The 20,318-nt window shown below is 44.8% G+C and overlaps 1 protein-coding gene across 1 annotated transcript in view; it reads left to right on the top strand.

Annotated features, from left to right (window-relative positions):
* LARP4B (La ribonucleoprotein domain family member 4B) overlaps positions 1-20,318 on the top strand; it is a 74,505-nt gene that overhangs the window by 36,714 nt on the left and 17,473 nt on the right. Inside the window, exons 4-6 of the mRNA XM_018554187.1 lie at positions 13,253-13,382; positions 17,112-17,259; positions 18,407-18,550. Of these exons, the coding sequence (XP_018409689.1) occupies positions 13,302-13,382; positions 17,112-17,259; positions 18,407-18,550 (373 nt within the window). The 5' untranslated portion in view covers positions 13,253-13,301. The remainder of the gene's footprint in view (positions 1-13,252; positions 13,383-17,111; positions 17,260-18,406; positions 18,551-20,318) is intronic.

The raw sequence follows: 20,318 nt of genomic DNA, 5'->3' as shown, positions 1-20,318 counted from the left end.
AGCTTTTTATTTTCCGTTGCAAGGGCATTCCGATTATCGGATACATAACCTTTTCCTTCAACAGTCTCTTCCTACTTTGGAGCTCAATGTCTAGATGGTGCTGCGGACATTAGATGACTTCTGGTGGTTTCCGAACATCTAGAAGTCGTCCCTAGTTCTGTCACATCGCTTGGAGTGTTTTGGTCTTCTGTTGGATACCCTTTAAGCAAAATTGTTAATTCGTCCGAACAAAATAATGTTGTAGGATCAAGTTCAGTCGCTTCGTTCCCATCGCCCGTTCCTCTCTTAGAACTTGCATCAGAATATTGGTATCGATGGTGTCAACCATCGAACTAGTAACTTTTTTTTGCTCAGTTCCATTCCAGGTCTTTACAGAGGAACATGCTTACGGCATGGGAAAAGTCTCCTCAGTGACTGGGCAAGATGTTCAGATTGAGTGCCCCGACCAGGATGTTTCTCTCATGGTGGTTGACATCTCCTGCATTGACAATAGGAAAGCTGTTTCTTCCTGTAACTTGGCAGACTGTCATGATGGACACTAGTTTTGTGGGATGGGGCGGTCTCTTGATTACCTGTCTGCATTGCTGTTGGTCTTTGGAGGTATCCAAGCTTTCGAACTTTGTCTTGGACTTGAGGGTGATTCGTCTGGTGTTTTACTGGTCCCGTCTTCTGTCTGAGTGTCGGATTCAACCAGACAATACTATGGCGATGGCGCACATAAGTCACCAGGGAGGCACCAGGAGTATGTGGTTGATGACGGAATTACTTTAAATCAGAGATGCAAGGTAAGTCTATGGACGCGTGCACCCGCATGCAGACACCGTGGGATCAGAAGTGCCAACAAGCAGAGAGTCAGCGCTGGATCAGAGAGAGCCGCCGCACCGCTGGAGGGACAGATGAAAACATCAGGAAAGATCAGAATAAGAGACATAATTTAAGGTAAGTGCTGACATTAACATTGGGGGGAGGGAAACATTTGTTATCCTTTAATGTCACTTTAAGGTCCTGTTTAGAGCTGCAGCTAACGATTATTTTCAAAATCGATTAGTTAGCCGATTATTACGTTCGATTAATCGGTTAATCGGATAAACAATAAAATACATTTTTTAAAATGGCTCCAGTGATGGACTACTAGTTTGTATTGAAATTGCACTCCATCACAGGAGCAAGCTTGGAGCGGTGGAAGTAAAAAAGAAAAAAAATTGTGTGGTGTGCAATATAGTGAAATGGAAAGTGTAAAATTATACAGCAATGAATGCAGAATGGCACCGGCTATAGAGGACTACAAATCCCAGCAATAGTACATTATACAGCACAATGCAGAATATCACCAGCTATAGAGGAATACAACAAATCCCAGCAATAGTACATTATAGCTGGCGGTATTCTGCATTGCGCTGTATAATGTACTGTTGCTGGGTTTTGTAGTCCTGTATACAGCGCAGTGCAGAATATCACCAGCTATATAGGAATACAACAATTACCAGCAATACATTATATAATGTATTGCTGGGATTTTTTTATTCCTCTATAGCTGATGGTACGTTGCCCTGTATAATATACAGCACAATGTACCATCAGCTATAGAGGAATACAAATCCCAGCAATACATTATAGAGCACCATGTGTGGAAAAGTGCAGGCTTAGCTGAGCAGTCTTCCAGCAACTTGCTTCTGAGATTGGACCTGTCTATTGTTGGCTGTCATCCCCCCACACCTGCTCCTCACTACATCTCCCCGCGTCCCTGTGCCGATCGTGGATGTGGGCGGGCAGTGAGTGTAAGGCGGGGAGGAGGTGCGGTGTGAAGAGCGTGGATGCGGGCGGGTCTGGCAGTGACGAGCGTGAGGTGATGAGGAGGTGCAGAGCACAGCGTGTGTGGAGCCGTGAACAGGGCCAACTGATCGGAAGCCGATTAATCGATTATTGAAAAAGTTGACAACTTTTTCAATAATCGATTATAATCGATTATGTCGATTAGTTGTTGCAGCCCTAGTCCTGTTTGTTCAGTTTTTTCATAAAAGTAAGACGCCAATGTCACAAAAGGGACATCCGTTTCGGAGGAGGAAATCTGTTCGCGCATCACCTGCAAGATGGAACAGATGCTGCTTTTGTGAAAGGTGCCCTGCACATGGGCTTTCAGTTTCAATCCGTTTTTCAGAGGGATCCAGACTGATTCGCAATGCCTGTTTATGTCCAAGCTGATGTTACCTTTCGTAAATGGACATGGCTTACATCCATTCGTCATCCAGATTTGGGTAACTTTTGCCCCCTTTCATTTAGGACACAGGTTACTTGTACTGTGCATATTTGCACATTTAGGGCAAAAACCGAACATTTACCAGGTGATTTACTTCCACTTCAAGCAGCCTGAAGGCTTTTGAAATCCCTTTCCTTTAGCATTTGTCATATTTTATTTATATATTTAAATGCTGATCTGCGCTGGCAGGGAGAGGTTAGTTTCAGCTAGAGAAATTTGTTAGCACTGCTCTGAACTCTGGATGGATCATGTGTTCTTCATAATATTAAGAAACTGACCTAAAATCATTATTTTGTATTGCTTTGGAAAAAATGTGATCTGCCCCTTTAAGAAAAAGTATCGGTAATTGGTATCGGCGAGTACTTAAAAAAAGTATCGGTGCGAGTACTCAGACCCAAAAAAGTGGTATCGGTGCATCCCTAATCATGATGTCATTATGCAGACAAAGGAGATCTATAATGCTGGTAACTAGACACCAAATACAAAAATCTAAGCTGACATTTGTCAAGTTTAAGTCTTACAAACCAAGGTGGACATATTTAATGTGTGTGTATATATAATTTTTTTTATTATATGTATGTAGGTCCACCTTGGTTTGTAAGACTTGAACTTAACAAATGTGTTGTTAGATTTCTGTATTTGGTGTCTAGTTACCAGCATTATAGATCTCCTTTTGTCTGCATAATGACATCATGATCCACCCAGAGTTAAGAGCAGTGCTAACAAATTTGTCTAGCTGAAACTAACCTCTCCCTGCCAGCGCAGATCAGCATAGCCGACACGCATGCTTTCAGAAGCCAAGCCATATGTCATAAGTTTATTTTATCTTGTATGACCTGTTCTGAGTTCTCCCAGCAGGTGTATATAGATCAGTACTATCCTAAGCTCAGTGGTTGTGCTTGTTGCTGGAACCTGATCTGCAGCTACATGGAGAACTCAAACAGCCGTGAGAATTATGCCTACATGTTCTTTGTTCAGTGTTGAAAGATCTGAGCCGATTTACATTTCAGGAATTAGTTCATGACAAATTCCACCTAAAACAATAAAATCGCTGTGGGTGGAATTCCAATAGAAAATCTTGCTTGCCTGCAATCCCCTGATTCAGCAGGTCAGCTGATGACTAGAGGAAATCCTCTCTACTTGTCAGGTGGCCTTAAAGGGGATTTCTGCTTTAAGTAGAAGTTAATATGTGCTTGGAGCCCCTCTGACAAAATCCCCTTTTTGTGGAAATCATTGTAACTGATTGTCAGGTCTATAGTCTGACCAGCTTTAGTGGCTCGCAGGGGATCCTGCTGTGGTTTAGAGGGACTATGGAAGGTCAAGAGCCACCTTTACTACACAGATGGTTTTGAGCAGAGCTCTGGAGGCCTCATCTTGAATATGCGGTTCAGTTTTGGTCACCAGTCCACAGAAAGGATGTCCTGGAGCTGGAGAAAGTCCAAAGAAGAGCAACAAAGATAATTAAGGGGCTGAGGGATCAAAGCTACGAGTCAAGGTTGCTAAGTTTAAACTTGCTCACGCTGGAAGTGATGTGATTAAGAGGGGGACATGATTTTGTTGTACAAAATGTTAAGTGGTGATGGTAACATCCGCAATAAACCTTTCACTGTAAACTCACCAACAAGGATTAGAGGCCACCACCTAAAATTCGTAGAGAAAAGATTTATCCACAAAGGGAGTAGGGGATTCTTTTCAGTTAGAGCGCTTATATTTTGGAACTCTCTGCCACAAGCAGTGGTATCGGCATAAAGTATTGAATCATTAAAAAATCAATTCGATACCATCCTAAGAGACCGTAACATACAGGGGTACAGGCACACTTAAATAATAGCGCGCTCTCTCTCTCTCTCTCTCTCTCTCTCTCTCTCTCTCTCTCTCTCTCTCTTTTTTCCACCTTAAATACTATGTAACTAAGATGTCCATCTAGATTGGAAATTCCATTTAAAGTGCACCTGTCATGAGAAATGTGTTGCTGACCCCTCACTGTGATGAATACTAGTTGTCTGGTAGTCATGGCTCATGTGTTGGGTATTAAACTTTCTTTGATCTAGATTTGTTCTAGGTCAGTGACTATGAAAACATGACACTTAATTACAACATACTTGTTAAGGTCTTGGTTGTCGTAATCTATGACAGATGAACTTTAAATGAGTTTTACACTATAAAAAAAAACAAAAAAAAACAAACTTGGCAACTGACAATACTGTGCTACGCAGGAACACATAGTCCAGACCTGGCCTTGGGTAATGGGTTTGTATCTGTGAGAAAAATTATTGCCCAACCCTGATTGCAGAAGACGGTTATGATTTTTTTTTTTTCCCCTGAAGGTTCTTTTAGGACTCTAAAGGCTGCATACAGATGTGTACAGTATAAAGTTTTGGATGCATTTGTATCCAGCAATATGGGCTGCTATAGTCTATGCCCTCGTTCACACCTGAACGTTTTGTAGCGCGTTCTATGCTCGACGAACGCTCTACAAAAAGCACAAATATAAATCCCATTGTATTCAATGGTCTCGTTCCCACCTTGGCGTATTTCCGCCCGTCCCTAACGCGCTTTCTCTCTGCATTTCTCCCCCCTCTCCCTGCATGGGTGCCTCCATCAGCTAGGCTGCATTTGTGGAGGAATCTGTGCATGCGCATTCCCGGACGAGCCTGCAGTAGCTATGTGTTTCCATAGGCACATTCAGGCCACGCCCTTCTTTCCACCCAACGGTTTGAGTGCAGAAGGAGCCTATGGCTCCTCTGCCCTCAGTATTCTCTTCTCCCCAATACGCCCAGTACCTTGGCAAGTCAGCAAGGTACTGGGCGTTTTTTAAAATCTTAATGCAGAGAATTCATTAAGCTTTGTATTTGCTTTGTGCCCAAGACTAGATAACTCCTGGCATCCTTGTATGTGAACTATCACTTCACAGTCCTGCGGCTACTCGAGGCCCCGGCTTTTGCTGCCGCCATCTTGGATGTGGGCAAACTTGCCCTTTCTTTTTGTAACTTCCGCCCGGGCTTCCTATAGCCTCGGGCGGATGTAGTGTCTTCCTTTCGGCTCGTGGACGCCGTAGGAGAAGGACACAGCGTGCAGAGCTCTTCCACCTTGTAGGGTCGGACGTCTGGGCCGGGACAAAACGCTGAGGGGTTGTGAGTTACTGAGGGTCCCTCTTTCCCTTGCCTGGGGGTCTCCGGTCAGTTAGGTGTTTTTTTTTCTGCGGGTGTGCGATGGATCGCACGGACGACTCTCCTGCATTGCCTTGTGAGGGTTGTTGCCTGCGCTCTGCGGACCCTTCTAGATCCCCTCTTTGTGCGTCCTGTACGCCTACGCTGCTTTGCCAGTCGCCCGTGGGCCCCTTCGGTTCTTCAGGGGGGTTGGGGGGTGCTGCTGGTAGCGCATTGTCCCTGTAGTCCTTTTCCTCTGTCATGGACGGGTTTGTTGAGTGCGCCTTGACGCAGCGCCCACCTAGGAAGCGTGCTTTGCCCTTGCCATCCCCTGCCTTGTCAGGGGAGTCCGAGGAGGAGGGGGAACTTCCCGCGACTTTGCCTCATCTTGATCCGGGTGATTCCTCACTTCCTGATTCGGCCAGTGAGGATGAGGCTGCGTTTACACTCCTGGTCCAGGAACGTGAAATGGTTTCGGCGCTGTCAGGGAAACCCTTTAAAATTGAGTTTGGGACGCATAAGAGTAGGTGTTCTGCCAAGGTGTTTCCTTACATCTCCTCCTTTTTTGATTTCATTTATAAGTAGTGGAAATGGCCTACCAAGTCCTTTGCGGTTCGCTACCCCTTTCTCGGTTCGCTACCCCTTCAAGGAAGCCTTTGTGTCTAAGTGGTCTTTCCCGCCGGTGGTGGATCCCCCGGTCTCTCGTTTAAACAAGGCCAATGTTATTCCGGTTGGAGGATTCTCCGTCCTTTTAAGGATCCTTCCGATAGGTGCTATTGCGGTCTCTGTACTCTGTCTCGGGTGCTCTCATGCGTCCGGTCTTGGCTTCTGCTTTGGTCTCTCAGACTCTAACTGAGTGGGCTAAGATGTTACATCAGGGTCTTGCGGAGGAGAATGTCTCTCCCGCTTTCGTGGAATTAGCGGAGCAGTTGGTCCAAGGCCTTCGCTATGTCTGCAATTCGGCGTTGGATGCGACGCCCTTGGTGTCCAATGTGTCGGAGTCGGCGGTGACGCTTTGCCGTTTGCTCTGGCTTAAGTGCTGGTCGGCTGATCGGGCTTCCAAGAAGGCTCTACAGGAGTTGCCCTTTACTGGGGACAGTCTGTTTGGTTCAACCTTGGATGAGATCATTAAGGATCTGACGGGGGTTAAGAGTACCTTCCTTCCCCAGGCGCGCAAGAAGGAGCAGCGCCGAAAGCCTGGGCCTACTTTCTCCGCTCACAAGCGGCTTTTTTGCCCCGCCCCCCACCTGCCCTCCGCCAAGGGCGGTAAGTTTAACAAATCCTCCTCTTCCCAATCCTCCAAGCCTCCGTGGCAGCCCAAGTCTGCCAAGCCACAGTCCGCATGAAGGTCGGGCCCCGACTGGTTCCCAGGGTTGGTCGCGCCTTCGGCTCTTTGCGGATTTTTGGCTGACCCACTTCTCCGACTCTTGGGTCCGGGAGCTGGTTTCTTCGGGCTACAAGATCAAGTATCTGTCCCGTCCGGGAAGCCGGTTATTCCCATCCAACAAGCGACTTTCTCCTTCGCAGTTGGCGGATCTCAGTCGCGCTGTGGCGGACCTTTTTTCCCAGGGGGTGATTGTGCCGGTTCCGTCCTCGGAGAGGTTCAAAGGGTTTTATTCAAACCTGTTTACTGTGCCCAAGAAAGAGGGGGTGCGGCCCATCCTGGACCTCAAACGCTTGAACACCTTCCTGCGGGTCCGTCGGTTCCGGATGGAGTCGATCCGGTCCGTGGTGGCCTGGGGGATCGCGGCCGAGGGCGTCACCGTCATTCTCGTGGCCCCAGAGGGTGTGGTACGCGGACGTGGTTCAGCTGGTGGTGGACGCCACGTGGTGCCTGCCTCTGCGCCCCGATCTTCTGTCCCAGGGACCTGTGTTCCATCCTTTAGTCGCTGGCTTTGACGGCGTGGCTGTTGAGAGCCAGGTCCTGAGAGACTGGGGGTTGTCCGATGCGCTCATCTCCACTATGCTCAGGGCGCGCAAAGTGGTCTCTGAGAATTTATCATCGTATGTGGAGGGCCTATTTTGCCTGGTGTGAGGCTGGGGCCCTGTCCCCGCGTTTATTCTCCATCAGCAGAATTCTTGCTTTCTTGCAGCGCGGCGATGGCTCAGGGGCTGGCCTTGAGTACTGCGAAGGGCCAAATCTCTTCCTTGGCGGTGCTTTTCCAGCGGCCTTTGGCGTCTTACGCTCTGGTTCGCACTTTTGTTCAGGGGGTGACGCGCATTGCTCCCCCTGTCCGCTCGCCTTTGGCTCCGTGGGACCTGAATCTCGTGCTTTCAGTGTTGCAGGAATCTCCTTTTTGAGCCTCTTCGGGAGATGCTGCTTATGTCCTTGTCGCTGAAGGCGGCCTTTTTGGTGGCCATCACTTCTGTGCGGCGGGTGTCGGAATTGGCTGCCTTGTCCTGCAAGTCTCCGTTGCTGGTGTTGCATAGGGACAAGGCGGTTCTCCGTCCTAGGCCGGCCTTCCTGCCTAAGGTTGTGTCGGCATTCCATCTGAATGTGGACATTGTCTTGCCTTCCCTGTGCCCGAAGCCGATTCATAGGAATGAACGTGCGCTCCACTGTTCGGATGTGGTTTGCGCTCTTCGTGTCTATTTGGAAGCTACGGCTTCCTTTCGTGAGGCGGAATCCTTGTTCGTGCTCACGGAGGGCCCTCGTAGGGGGCTGGCCGCGTCGGCGGCTGCCATATCTAGGTGGATTCGCAATGTGGTTATTCAGGTGTCCGCCGTTAAGGGGCGTGAACCTCCTTTCCCTGTCACTGCCCATTCTACTAGGGCTGTGGGGGCTTCCTGGGCTTTTCTATTTTTGTTTGGGATGTTTGTAAATTTGACAATTCTGCAGAGATTTGTACCATTTCTGAATCAGGAGTGCCAGGTTTCGTATCCTGGGTGGTTTTGTGCAAATGGTCAGAGAATTAGAAAGTTGTGATTTTTTTTTTTTTATTGCCACAGTTGTGTTTAACAGATTTTATTGCCACTTTATATTACATTATATCTGACATTGATCTTTATAATACCACTTTATATTTCATTATATCTGATATTGATCTTTATAATACAAGCTGTATAGAGTGAAGCTTCCTTGGAATCTCCGTAGCAAAATGATGAGGCTGTTGAAGCGAACTAAAACAAAACATTGCTTTATAACCTGACCCCCCCTACTGTAACTTCCACACTTTTAAGTGCCCTCCCACCCTATATGTGCCTATGTCTTGCATGCTTTTTTCTCCCACTCAAAGGGACATTAAATCTTAATGCATTCAAGTACCTTTTAACTAGTAATAAAAATGTATCACTTGGCTGTAGATCCTCAAATCATCTCTGAATTGGTGCCAACACTGTCCTTTTTGGAGGGTGGCTACTTTTGTTCCCGGTGTGTTGTAAAGTAGTCACCGCTCTGAGCTCACTCCTGTGATGGACTACAATCTCATATTTAGTTTACTGATTAGTACTGAGATTGTAATCCATCACAGGAGTGAGCTCGGAGCGGTTACTTTTTTTCAACACACAGGAACCATGGGGAACATAAGTTGTCACCCTCCAGAAGGAAGGACAGTGTCAGCACCAATTCATAGATGATTTGAGGATTTACAGTTGAGTGATACACAAATAAGTTCCACTCACCTCATAGTTGAGACTGTCACAGGTCGACTCAGTAGATCGGGAGGTGATCGAACACCTACCGGGTTCGCTCACCTCTCAATCCTGTCACGGCTCTCTGCCGTGACAGGGGGAGGGGCTGGATTCTCCCCGCTCTGATCTGCCAGCGTGACACCAGATCGGACGGGGGAAGGGGCGGTTACAGCTGGCCCTGCCTCTAGATAGGCAGAGCCAGCTGTCACTCACGCAGCTGGGCGGATCCCGACGTCCATGTCGGGATCCGCTCCGGCCGTGGCGTCTCAGTCTCGCGGTATACTGAGCTTAGGGTAACGGGAGGATGCTAGTTTGTGTCCTCCCGTTACCCTAAGGAGAACTATGGGGAAAACACTGACCCCATAGTTGTCCTTTTAATAGTTAAGGTACTTGAATGCATTTTCAAGATCCAATCCCTGAGTTTAGTGCCCCTTTAATCTGCCTAGCAGAATGTGATATAATGATTAAGATGTGTGGGTCATGTAAATATTTTATAGCATTTGAGTAAATATGATGCTCTTTGTGTTAAGGTATATAAGGATACCAAATACTAATAAAACATTTAAAGAGAATTTTAATAGAAAATATGTATCAAGACCATTTTCTTTAATTCTAATACTGCTGGAATTATAGAAGAGTTAAAATGGCTGCTGCCTGAGAAGAAACGCTTGTTTTCATATTTTTTTTTCCCCCTGCTAGGTGAAAACAAGTTCATAGCTCACTGGCCTCGTCCAAGGTGTTTCCTGCTTGGCAATTGTTCATTTAAAAATATCACCCTTTTTAATTTTTTCCTTTTTTTTCTGGGATTAGTGAATGCGGTTTTGGCTCCCTGTCTTCTCTGCAAACAATTTTGAACCCAACACAGCTTTCCATACCAAGGTTCTTGATCAGAATAAACATGACTGTGGTAATGCATTTCGGTGGACTCTTCCATTCCCTTCTACATATTCCCACTTCTCGCCTAAAGTTTTTGTGTGCTCGTGCGCGTGTGTATTGCCCTGTATCGGGCCCGATTCCGATGCTAGCCTCGGTATCGGGACATCCCTAATATATATATATATAATTTGTATTGCTGTCTGTTTCTCCATTAGAAGCATTTTCCCTCACTTTGAGACTTGCCACACTGGTAACAGGAGGGTATGGCTATGGATTTGCAAAACATGAGCAACTTGCTGTTTGCATTTGAAATTTGGATAGATGCCTGAATTTGCTGGAGTGACCCATCTTTAACAAATAGCTGGTCTGAAAGCTTATGTCATCTGCCAGCTACAGCTTTAGCTGCTTGTCTTCTGCCCATTGTAAATAAGCAGCTCCCAACAGCAGGGTGCCGTAAATATACAGCCTTTTTTTTTTCTCCTAACTCGTGCCCCCTAGCACACGAGAAGAACACACTGACAAGTGTAAACAGCCGTTAACAGCTGTTACATTCAAGCGCTCGGGCGGCCCTATAGCCGCCTGATCGCTTTTATGTGCTCACCAGTGTGCGCCCCCTCTTTCTGCGCCGCCACCCTCCACTGTTGTTGCCAGCTATCCTGTGTTTCGATGCCCCCTCTGCGGGCCTGTGACTGGCTCGGCAGCTCTCTGCACTAAGATTGGAGGGAGGTTTGCTCACTCCCACTTTCTGATCTCTAAATGCAGAAGTGTATTACATCACTTCCACGTATAGCCAGAGAAGAAGCTGGTGAAGCAGCTCTCGGCTTCATCAGCTTCTTTGGGGGTCCCCAGGTCTTAGACACCCCTAATGTCTCCATAAAGGGGACCTGTCAGTGTTCCGGTGCTATCACACAGGGGACTTGTTATCCCCTTATGTGATAGCAATAACATTAAGTGTAAAAGAAAAGTTAAAAAAAAAAATGTCAAACATACTAATGTGTGTGTCCCCTGCTCCACGTATACGCACAAACTTAGATATGCTTTGGGTGCGCCTACGCGCAAAAGCAAAGTTTGCGCTGCTCATGTTACATATCACTGGGAATGTCTGAGTGCGAGCAATTATTCTAGGGCATCAATTCCTGATGACGCTAAACTGATGAGCAGTAAAAGCTTTTAAATTGTCCCCTATGGGCACTTTTGGTTGTTGTTAATGGAGCATATTGTGGGTGTAGTTCTGCTTTTAAGTTGTATTAAACACCAAGGCCTTTTTTTTTTTTTTTTTTCAATGATTCAGAAAATACATTTCCCAGAATAGTATCTTTTTTTAAATTTTTGTCCATGCATTTAGTGTCCTCATGTTTCCAAACAGCTCCAACTCTCTTAGCTTTCCTTAACTTCCTGTCTAGAAGATAACAAAGGACAGCACAGTCTCCAGCCGCTGTCCATCTACTAGCTTAGAGAAGAGTGGCAGCAGGAGTGTTTGTGGAGAAACCTACAGCTTACAAGGGTGGTTCTGTAGGATCCTGCAAGGGAAAGTAGCCACCCTAAAGGTGCCCATACACCTTACGATTATCGTACAAAACTTTTCGTCCGATCGAACAGTCGTATGATTTTCGTACGACGGCCCCATCCTGCCCCGATTATCGAAAGGTTCAATCAGTGGTAGTTAAAAGAAAAACACCTGGACGACTTGCGGTAATTGACCGCAATTATTTTAGTTTGCGCAGTGTTAATCGTGCGACTTGACGGACGGAAACGCCACCAACTATGCGAACATCGTACGATCGACCAAAGTTTTCAAACATGCTTGACCGTCAAAAGTCATACGATTGTACAGTACTATCGGTCGTGCACTCTATTCACACGTTACGATTGTCGTACGAAAAGTCGATCGCATACGATTATCGGAAAATAATCGTAAGGTGTATGGGCACCTTTAAACAGAATATCAGGACCAGTGCTCAGGGGACCAGCTGATTCTGCAGAAAATTAAAACTTGTAAACATCAAGAAGCTGCATTCATTGGTCCATGCAGCATTTGAAATGGTTTAAAAAGTTTCTCTTTAACCCTTCGTGACTGACGACGTACGTACGTACGTCGCCAGCATCGGGGCTGTTTAAACAGACTCCCGGCGGCTTTTGCTGCCGGAACTCTGTTTAAAGTTGTAAAGCAGTCTGTCGGCTTTACAACAGAAGCGATTCTGGCGACTTACCTGTCGCCAGATCGCTTCTGTGCCCAGAAGAAGGGCCCCCCGCCGTGCTTCCCGGGCTCCGTTGCCCCTCCTACGGGCCCGGGACCGGCTTCCTTGGTGTCCACGGGGAGCTGGGGAGGAGATCAACGAACTTCCGTTCATCGATCCCCTCCCCGTTCTATGGGACCGGGAGCGATGCAGATTGCATCACTTCCGGTCCCTGGGCTGTCAGTTCTGGGCTCCTGCAGCCCAGCTATAAGCTATTGAAGTGTGATCTGCACTTCAATAGCTTATTTCTAGTGTAAAGGTGACACTGGGGGTCTTTTGGACCCCCAGCATCACCTTTTAAAAGAGTACCTGTCAACACCATCTGCTATCACATGGGGGGGGGGGCTTGCAAGCCCCCCTATGTGATAGCCGTCAAAGTACAGTAAAATAAATTTTTTTTAAATTAAAATGAAATAAAATAAATCTAATAAACATTTTTTTAAAGTCCCCCGCAAGCACGCGCGTCACCACGTAAACACGTGTCGGGTGCGCATACGTATGAAAACGATGAACGCGATACATGTTGGTTTTCGCGGCGCGCGCCGGAGTGAGAGCAATAATTCTACGGCCAGTATTTTGGGGTATCTCTAAATTGATGACCTGTGGGGGCTTTTAAAGCGGCTTCTATGGACTTTTTGGGGGTACTGCAGTTTTTTGCCGTTTCACGGACGCACGCAATTTGTAAACTGGGCATCTTACTAGTTGTAACCTCATCTTTTATATTTCATTCAAAAATTGGTATTTTGTTGTGTTTTGGGGCATTTAATTAAATTTGTCACAAAATTTTGGGGTTTAATAAGGAGTTGCGCTAATATTGCGCAACATTAAAAATTTGCAACTACCACCATTATATTGTATAGGGTCTTGGCATTCAGAAAATATATAATGTTGGGGGGTTTTAAGTCATTTTCAGGCCTACAATGTGGAATATAACATGGGTGCAAAAAAAAGGCCTCAGTCATGAAGGGGTTAATATCACTTTAAAATTAAATGAGGGGTTTCTTCAGGTTCAATTTAAACAAAATGTTCTGATTTTTTTTTTTCATTTTCATATGTACAGTACTTTTATTCAGATAACTGATTAGTTTTTTTTCCCCCTTCAGCTTTCTAGGGTGACTCGTTTTCTCTGAGGAGCCTAGAAGCAGACGGCTCATGACTTCAGATCAGGATACTAAAGTTGTGGCTGAACCGCAGGTGCAGCAAGTCCAAGAAGCCAAAGACAGTTCTCATCTTGTAAGTACTCTGCTGCTGCTGCTCACATAGACCAGTTACTGGTTGGGAAGTGTATGTGTCCTTTACATTTGTTTCTGAATGTCCTATCTCAGTGCTTCAGCTGTTGGTTAATGGAAGTTAAAGTGGCACTAAATGCAGGCGTTAAATCTCAGAAATGCATTCCCTAGCAAGGACCCTAACTATTAACAATTTACACCACTGCACCCGACGCTTTGCATTGCACTTGGTGATGTAAGGCTTGGATGCAGCTGCACGGCCATGGAAACCCATTCCATGAAGCTCTCTGCGCACTGTTCTTGTGCCAATCTGAAGGCCACACGAAGTTTGGAGGTCTGTAGCTATTGACTTTGCAGACAGTTGGCGACTTCTGTGCGCTTCAGCATGCGCTGACCCCGCTCTATCATTTTACATAGCCTACCACTTTGAGGCTGAGTTGCTGTTGTTCCCAGTTGCTTCCACTTTGTTATAATACTGTGGAATATTTAGTAGCAAGGAAATTTCACCTGAATCCAATGATTTGGAGGGGTGTCCCAATACTTTTGGAAATATAGTGTATTTTCTATTGAGAAAAGAGTATTTGTTGTCTGGGAGTTCTGAAGCTCTATAAGGACCGGTAATCTTGGATGATTTAGGACCTGCTTTGCAGTATGCGGTCTTTTCTTGGAGTGGTTCCATAGGTTCGCCTACTTACAGACATGTCAAAAAGTTCTATTTGTGTTTCTAGAAAACCAAACTGTTTTATATACCCGCAGAAAAAGTTTTATCGCTCTGAACAGAGTGTCTTTAGGAATAAAAGCATTCAATGATTCTGCGTCATTAAGAGTGGCCTATGAATCATAAATCCAAGTGCTGTGTTTTACTCTAAATTGTTAACCAAACACATACTGCTTTCACAGGTTTTCATTTCTCAAATTACCTTTCAAAGTATTTTATTAATTTTCCAAAGTAGAATAAAACAATAAAATAGCACATGATGCACAATCAGTATAGCATACAATTGCATTTCAGATTCTTCCACATTAGCATAGTCAAGTAGTAAGAGGGGGATCACTAGATGCCGTACACACAATATATAATAGTTCTGTAAAACAGATCATATCTATCACCCTATTCTTGCCAATTTATTCCCCCATCAGCAAAAACAAAACTCAAAACAGTCTGAGAGGAATATCTGGCATAGGGATCCGCCTATGTCTGCAGCAAACATTTGTTATGATCTCCTCCATATCTAATATAAATAGAAGACTTTCTGTCCAACATCAATGCACTAAACAGCTCACGTGTGTTAATTTCTCAAATTAACTTGCATTTCAATTTTGGCTATTTTAAGTCACCGAAAATATGTTCTCCTTTAATAACGAAATACATTAATTCTGCTGAAAGTAAACTTACACATGACATGTCAAAATGTTTAATGAGATATCAATGATGTGTAATGGACTGGAGACGGACTAAAGCAAAACCACCGCCTCCTGACTATGACGGCTCGTGTATTGGCCGGGCAGGGATAGAGATGCTGTATATGGTTTTTGCTAGAAATATATATACACTTGTTTCTGCATTGCAGGAATGTGAACATGACAGAGGTTTTATCCCTTCCCCACTTTTTTCTAGAATCATTTGTCCGTCTAATTCTAATGCAGTCTGTTGTAATGCACATGTGCTTCTAATGCACATCAAAACAGTTCAACTGGGCAAATCTCCAACTTCAGTTTCTCAAATGAAACCGCTATGCAAATATTGTACAAGTAGCAATATAAATGGATGGAATAAATACAATACAAATCAAAATTAAAGACTCTTGCGCTCACAACAAAATGAACATTTTGCTTGATTAATAAATGACCAGTATATCCACAATAGTTAATCACAGTGGGGAACACTTATCAATTTTGCTCTACTGCAAACCAATACTAAACAGGAGCAGTGAGACAGATTATGCATCAGATTTACTACAAGGTTACAACTCGAGTCATAATTTCTCTTCTCTCGATTGCTCTACTATATCACTGGGACAGACTAAAACCTGACCGTGACCACTTCTGAGCTATGCGGCTATTTAGAATGACAATCTGTTTCAGCTTCAGTAATCTGTCTCTTGACTTTGTAAACTGTTGCATTTGGCTGGCCAGGAATACAGACGCACAAGACTGTAAACCTGCCTCAGAGACTTTGCTGATCGAGAGGCAGTCTGATTTGTGATGAATTGTCTATAATTTGCCTGATAAATTTTATTCGATGAGTTTGACCTTCTATATAAAGACACTTGCTGTATCTAATCCACCATGTTCATATTCCTTCCTTTAGGGCCCTGTCACACCATGTCCAGTGCGTTCCGGTGTGGTCCGAGCTGGGCATGCACTGGATCGCATAGATAAGGCCATGTTCTGGGGGGGTAGGGAGCGTGGTGGTGCCATTCATGTCGGTGGCACCGCAGGCATGCCCCCCGCCCGCGCCGGAACACAAGGGACGATTGAAAAAAATTTCTGCATGTACTATTTTTTTTCCAATCACACTGGAACAGAGGGCATTCCTGTACCTTGCCTTCCAGTGCGGGCGATCGGCTGTACCAGCCACGCCCCCTCCTGCCCTACGCGGCTCAGCCTGATCTATGCAATTCAGTGTGTTCCGGGCTCGGACCGTGCCGGAACGCACCCGATTTGGTGTGACTGGGCCCTTAATCCTGATCCTCTGTTTAAAGAGTAAGTGCGCTTTAAATCTTGGCAACAATGTATCACAAATAACAAAGTACCAGATTATTAAGATAAGTGCGCTTTGAGGGCCCATTCACAATGCTGCATTGTGCTAAAGGCACAGTATCCAAGCGTTTAGCGCACACACTATCTCAACGCAGTGCACCGAATGCTAAGTATGCTAGCGCACTGCCATTCATTCTAAATGGCACCCTATCGCAGCTCCCAACGGGTGTATATTGTGCTGCAGCGCATGCTACTACAATACCATACGTTGCACTAAAGGCTCGGAACCGGATCCATTGAACTGTTAACGTTAAGGGCCCGGCATGAAAAAAACCCTTTTGCTTTAGATAAACAATAGTCATGTATTCTAATCACCTGGTGCAACTTAATAGAAAGACATATCATCATAATGTGCAGACTTGTAACACAACTAAAGCAGTATTAAACTCTCAAACATTGTATTTTTTACTTACGAGTCCTGATCAAATAAATATACTTTGCCCTGTGAAGTGTTCATTCAGTTTTCCCAAAGCACTTAGTTCCGTTATCAAACAGCTGCCTCCAAATCTCTCCTCGGCTCTGCTTCCCTGAACTTCCTGTCCAGTACGACATCACAAGGGACAGAACCGTCTCAAGCTACTAGCTTGGAATAGGCAGCTTCCCCTGCTGTTTGTGGAGACCCACATAGCTTAGTGGCACACACAATGGTGGCTCCATAGGACCCTGCAAAGTTGCAATTTTGTAATATGAGCTGGAGGAAGGACTGAGGAAATGCTGCCTGTGATAGACTGATGACATCGTCTTAGCCTATGCATAGTCAATGGGACTGCTTGTTAACGATAAAAGGTGAAGTTTTCATGAAGTATTACACATTTACTGTATATTATGACCTGCTATCAATTAAGATTGATACTTCATTCTTTTTGTGCTTCTTGTAGATAAATCTAGCGGTTAGTGAGTTACATACAGGATGAAATAAAGCACAGTCATTCTTTTTGTATTTTACCATTGTCCTGTCTCTTTATTTCAGGAATCAGCTAAGGTTTCAGAGTTAAACCCTAATGCTAAAGTATGGGGGGACCATGTGTTACATGTGGAATCGGGCAGAGCTGCTGATGGGACTGTGGAAGAATCTGGAGGTTCACTGGGTAGCTCCTCCCAGGATTGGCCCAAAGAAGGTATAACAAAATCCCTATATGAAAAATGGTTACACTTGTAACATACTGGGGGTAATCTAATGCATAACTGCTGTGAGAGAGGTTTAGGGCTTCCATTGATGACCTGTTGAAAATGCTAGCTACCTGGCTTCTATGCAGACCAACTGACTTCAGAACTTTGAGTCCATGCTCCAGTTTAAGAATGCAGATCAGGAAAGGTTTAAGAAAGTTGGATTATAATGTAATTTTGTCATTAGGGGAAGTCAGCAGTGACTATCTTTTTCTTTAATGTGGTGTGTGCTGTCCTGTAAAGTCAGTCAAGTAAAATTGGTTGTCGAATCTTTAGCTTTCATTTTTCTTGCAACTTTTCTCTGGTTGCTCTGTCTTCTATTTGACTGGTTTGGATTATAATCCTACCTTGTGGAAGTTGCATATAGAAACAGCTGACCACAGTACATGGTTACCACCAGAAGTCCCAGCTAGCTTTTTCAGCAGGTCATGTAAAAGAGAACTATGAGGCGAGTGAAAATCACTCTTCCGCATAGTTCGAGCTGACGTGTGACAATGTCACACGTTGGCTTAATAGATCGGGAAGTGAGCGAACACATACTGTCACTCGCTTACTTCTCGATCCTGTCCCTGCAGAGAGTGGTGACTTTCAGTCACGGATTTCCCCTCTCCGATCCTCCAGCGCTGAGTGGAGAAACGGATGGGGGAGGGGTGCAGGCACAGCTGGATCTGCCTCTAGATAGGCAGAGCCAGCTGTCATTAACGCAGCTGGGTGGATCCAGACAGTATTGTCGGGATCCGTCCCGGCTGCGGCGTTCTCAGTATACCGCAAGGTGTAGCTCACGATATACTGAGCTTTGGGTCACGGGAGGATGCTAGTATATGTCCTCCTGTGACCCTTAAGAGAACTATGGGGAAAAACACCCCATAGTTCTCAAATTAAAGTATTTTAATTGCACTGGGGGGGACAGGGGCTCAGTGGTCAGCACTTCTGTCATGCTTTCATTAAAATTTGTGGGGTTTTTTGGTGGTGGGGGTGGGGGGGAGTACATATGAAAAAGCTGCTGCTTTTAGCATGCCTTGGAGTAACGCAACATAAGATGAATGTTGTACATTAGGGACTTTTTTTTTGTTTTATTGACTCAAATATTTATTTCAGGACTGGATGCCAATGGGGATGGTGTCAGTGCAATGTTAACACAAGACCCATCTCCATCAGTTTCCACGTCAGACCAAACAGATATGAATACCGTAACTCTGGGAAACTCCGAATATGAATCTATGCATGAAATCTCACATTCAGGTAATGATTCCATTATGTGTTTGCAGTGAAAAGCATATTTTTTCATTTTATTTTTTAAATTTTAAGTGATTTCCAGAATTGCATGCTTTATATGCATGTTTGTAAAAGATATAAGCTTTATTTACTGAAGAAACATTACAATCATGTTTTATAGTTGGTTATATCTTTTCCTTCCACTGTTCAGTTGTTTGCAGTTCTCAGCTAATTATCCCCAATGACAGAGCAAAGTTCTAGTCATCATCTAATCTGATTACCTGTAAATATTTTTGCATTTGGTTTTAAGCTTATAATCCTTTAAACCAGGATCCCCAAAGATATTAAAGGACCAGTCCACTGTCCATCATATTTGGGTACTAGACTTTGTTCTATGGAAATACAAAACAAAAAATGTCCCATGTCCAGCAGCCAGTGCAAGCACGGAATGGCCCTGTGTTGGCATGTTGGCAACATTTGGGAGCACATACCATAGGGCTGCAACAACAGATGATGGCATGGATGCAAACCATATACACCAACCCAACTGCATGGGTAAAAAAAACAATGATTTTCTATTTTCCAGATTACAAATGCAATGAGACAGAGCTGTCCTCTATTGCCTACAACATTCATTCTTTTGCTAGATCCTTTCATTAGGTTTAAATTAACCAAATTATAGAAAGTATTACAGTAATGATCAAGAACATAAGATTCCAGCAGCATTTGTTTATTATATGGCTTTTTCCTAATGAATCCATGCTACTCTCTTAAATTTGAGGAATAGGGCACATTTAGAGGCCGGCTCTTAAATTTGAGGAATAGGGCACATTTAGAGACCGGCTCTTAAATTTGAGCAATAGGGCACATTTATTTCAGGAATGACTACACGCAATCACTGAGCATCACCACCACAAACCCTTAAGTGTACCGAAACTGTCCTTTTACTTGGAGTGACTCCAATGTACAGTATTTGAGAATAAAATTACCTGCAACATTCTCCGACCTGTTCCGTCTAAATTATGCCCCTTCCAAGGCCGCTATCCAGACTGACCTCAAAAGATGGAAAACCATTTCTTTTACTTGGCTAGGGAGAGTACCACTTATGAAAATATATATTTTCCCATGGCTTCATTACCCACGCACTATTCCCATCATGTTAAAGTCTCGCTAAGAATGTCCAATTTTTATTTTATCCGCTAAGGGACCAAGAACATATAACACTAGGTCCCGTTCAAATCCGTCCTGCTGTTGCAAAGCAGCGTGGTCGGAAAGTTTAAACACCTCTGCTCGACCACGCTGCTAGCAAAGAGTTTTGAGTGACAGTGTTGGTCTTTGGCAGCAGGGTCTGCTCTGGAGACCATTTCTAAGAGGTTATGTGATACATATGCGGTATGATTTATCCGCCAGGGCAGTGCATTTACAAGCGGCCCCGGCAGATCATCACATAGCCCTGCAGCATTGAGTAGGATTGGGTGTGTGTAACTTTGTTTTCTTTTAACTTAAGCACCTGGATAAAAATGCGCACTTAACCCTTGCAGTGTGTGTGTCCCCAATTTATATACAAACATTGGAGTGATCACCTGATTACTCCAGTGTTTGCTTTGCATACAGAAAATCGGTAAGTGTCACAGATATTTACTGACCCTCCGCTCGGCCATGCACACAGCCGCTGTCATCCTGAAACTGACGGGATGACAGCAGCTCCTCTCTCCTCCCCTCTAGCTGCTGCTCTCATGCCGCTCGGCCAGCCTGGTGATTGGCTCCCTCCTCCACACTGCATCGAACCGGCCAT

Source organism: Nanorana parkeri, unplaced genomic scaffold, assembly GCF_000935625.1.
Source record: "Nanorana parkeri isolate BGI_ZX_2015 unplaced genomic scaffold, ASM93562v1 scaffold145, whole genome shotgun sequence".
Taxonomy (NCBI): Eukaryota; Metazoa; Chordata; class Amphibia; order Anura; family Dicroglossidae; genus Nanorana; species Nanorana parkeri.
The sequence above is the reverse complement of the archived record's forward strand: the minus strand, read 5'-3'. Positions and strand labels throughout refer to the sequence as shown.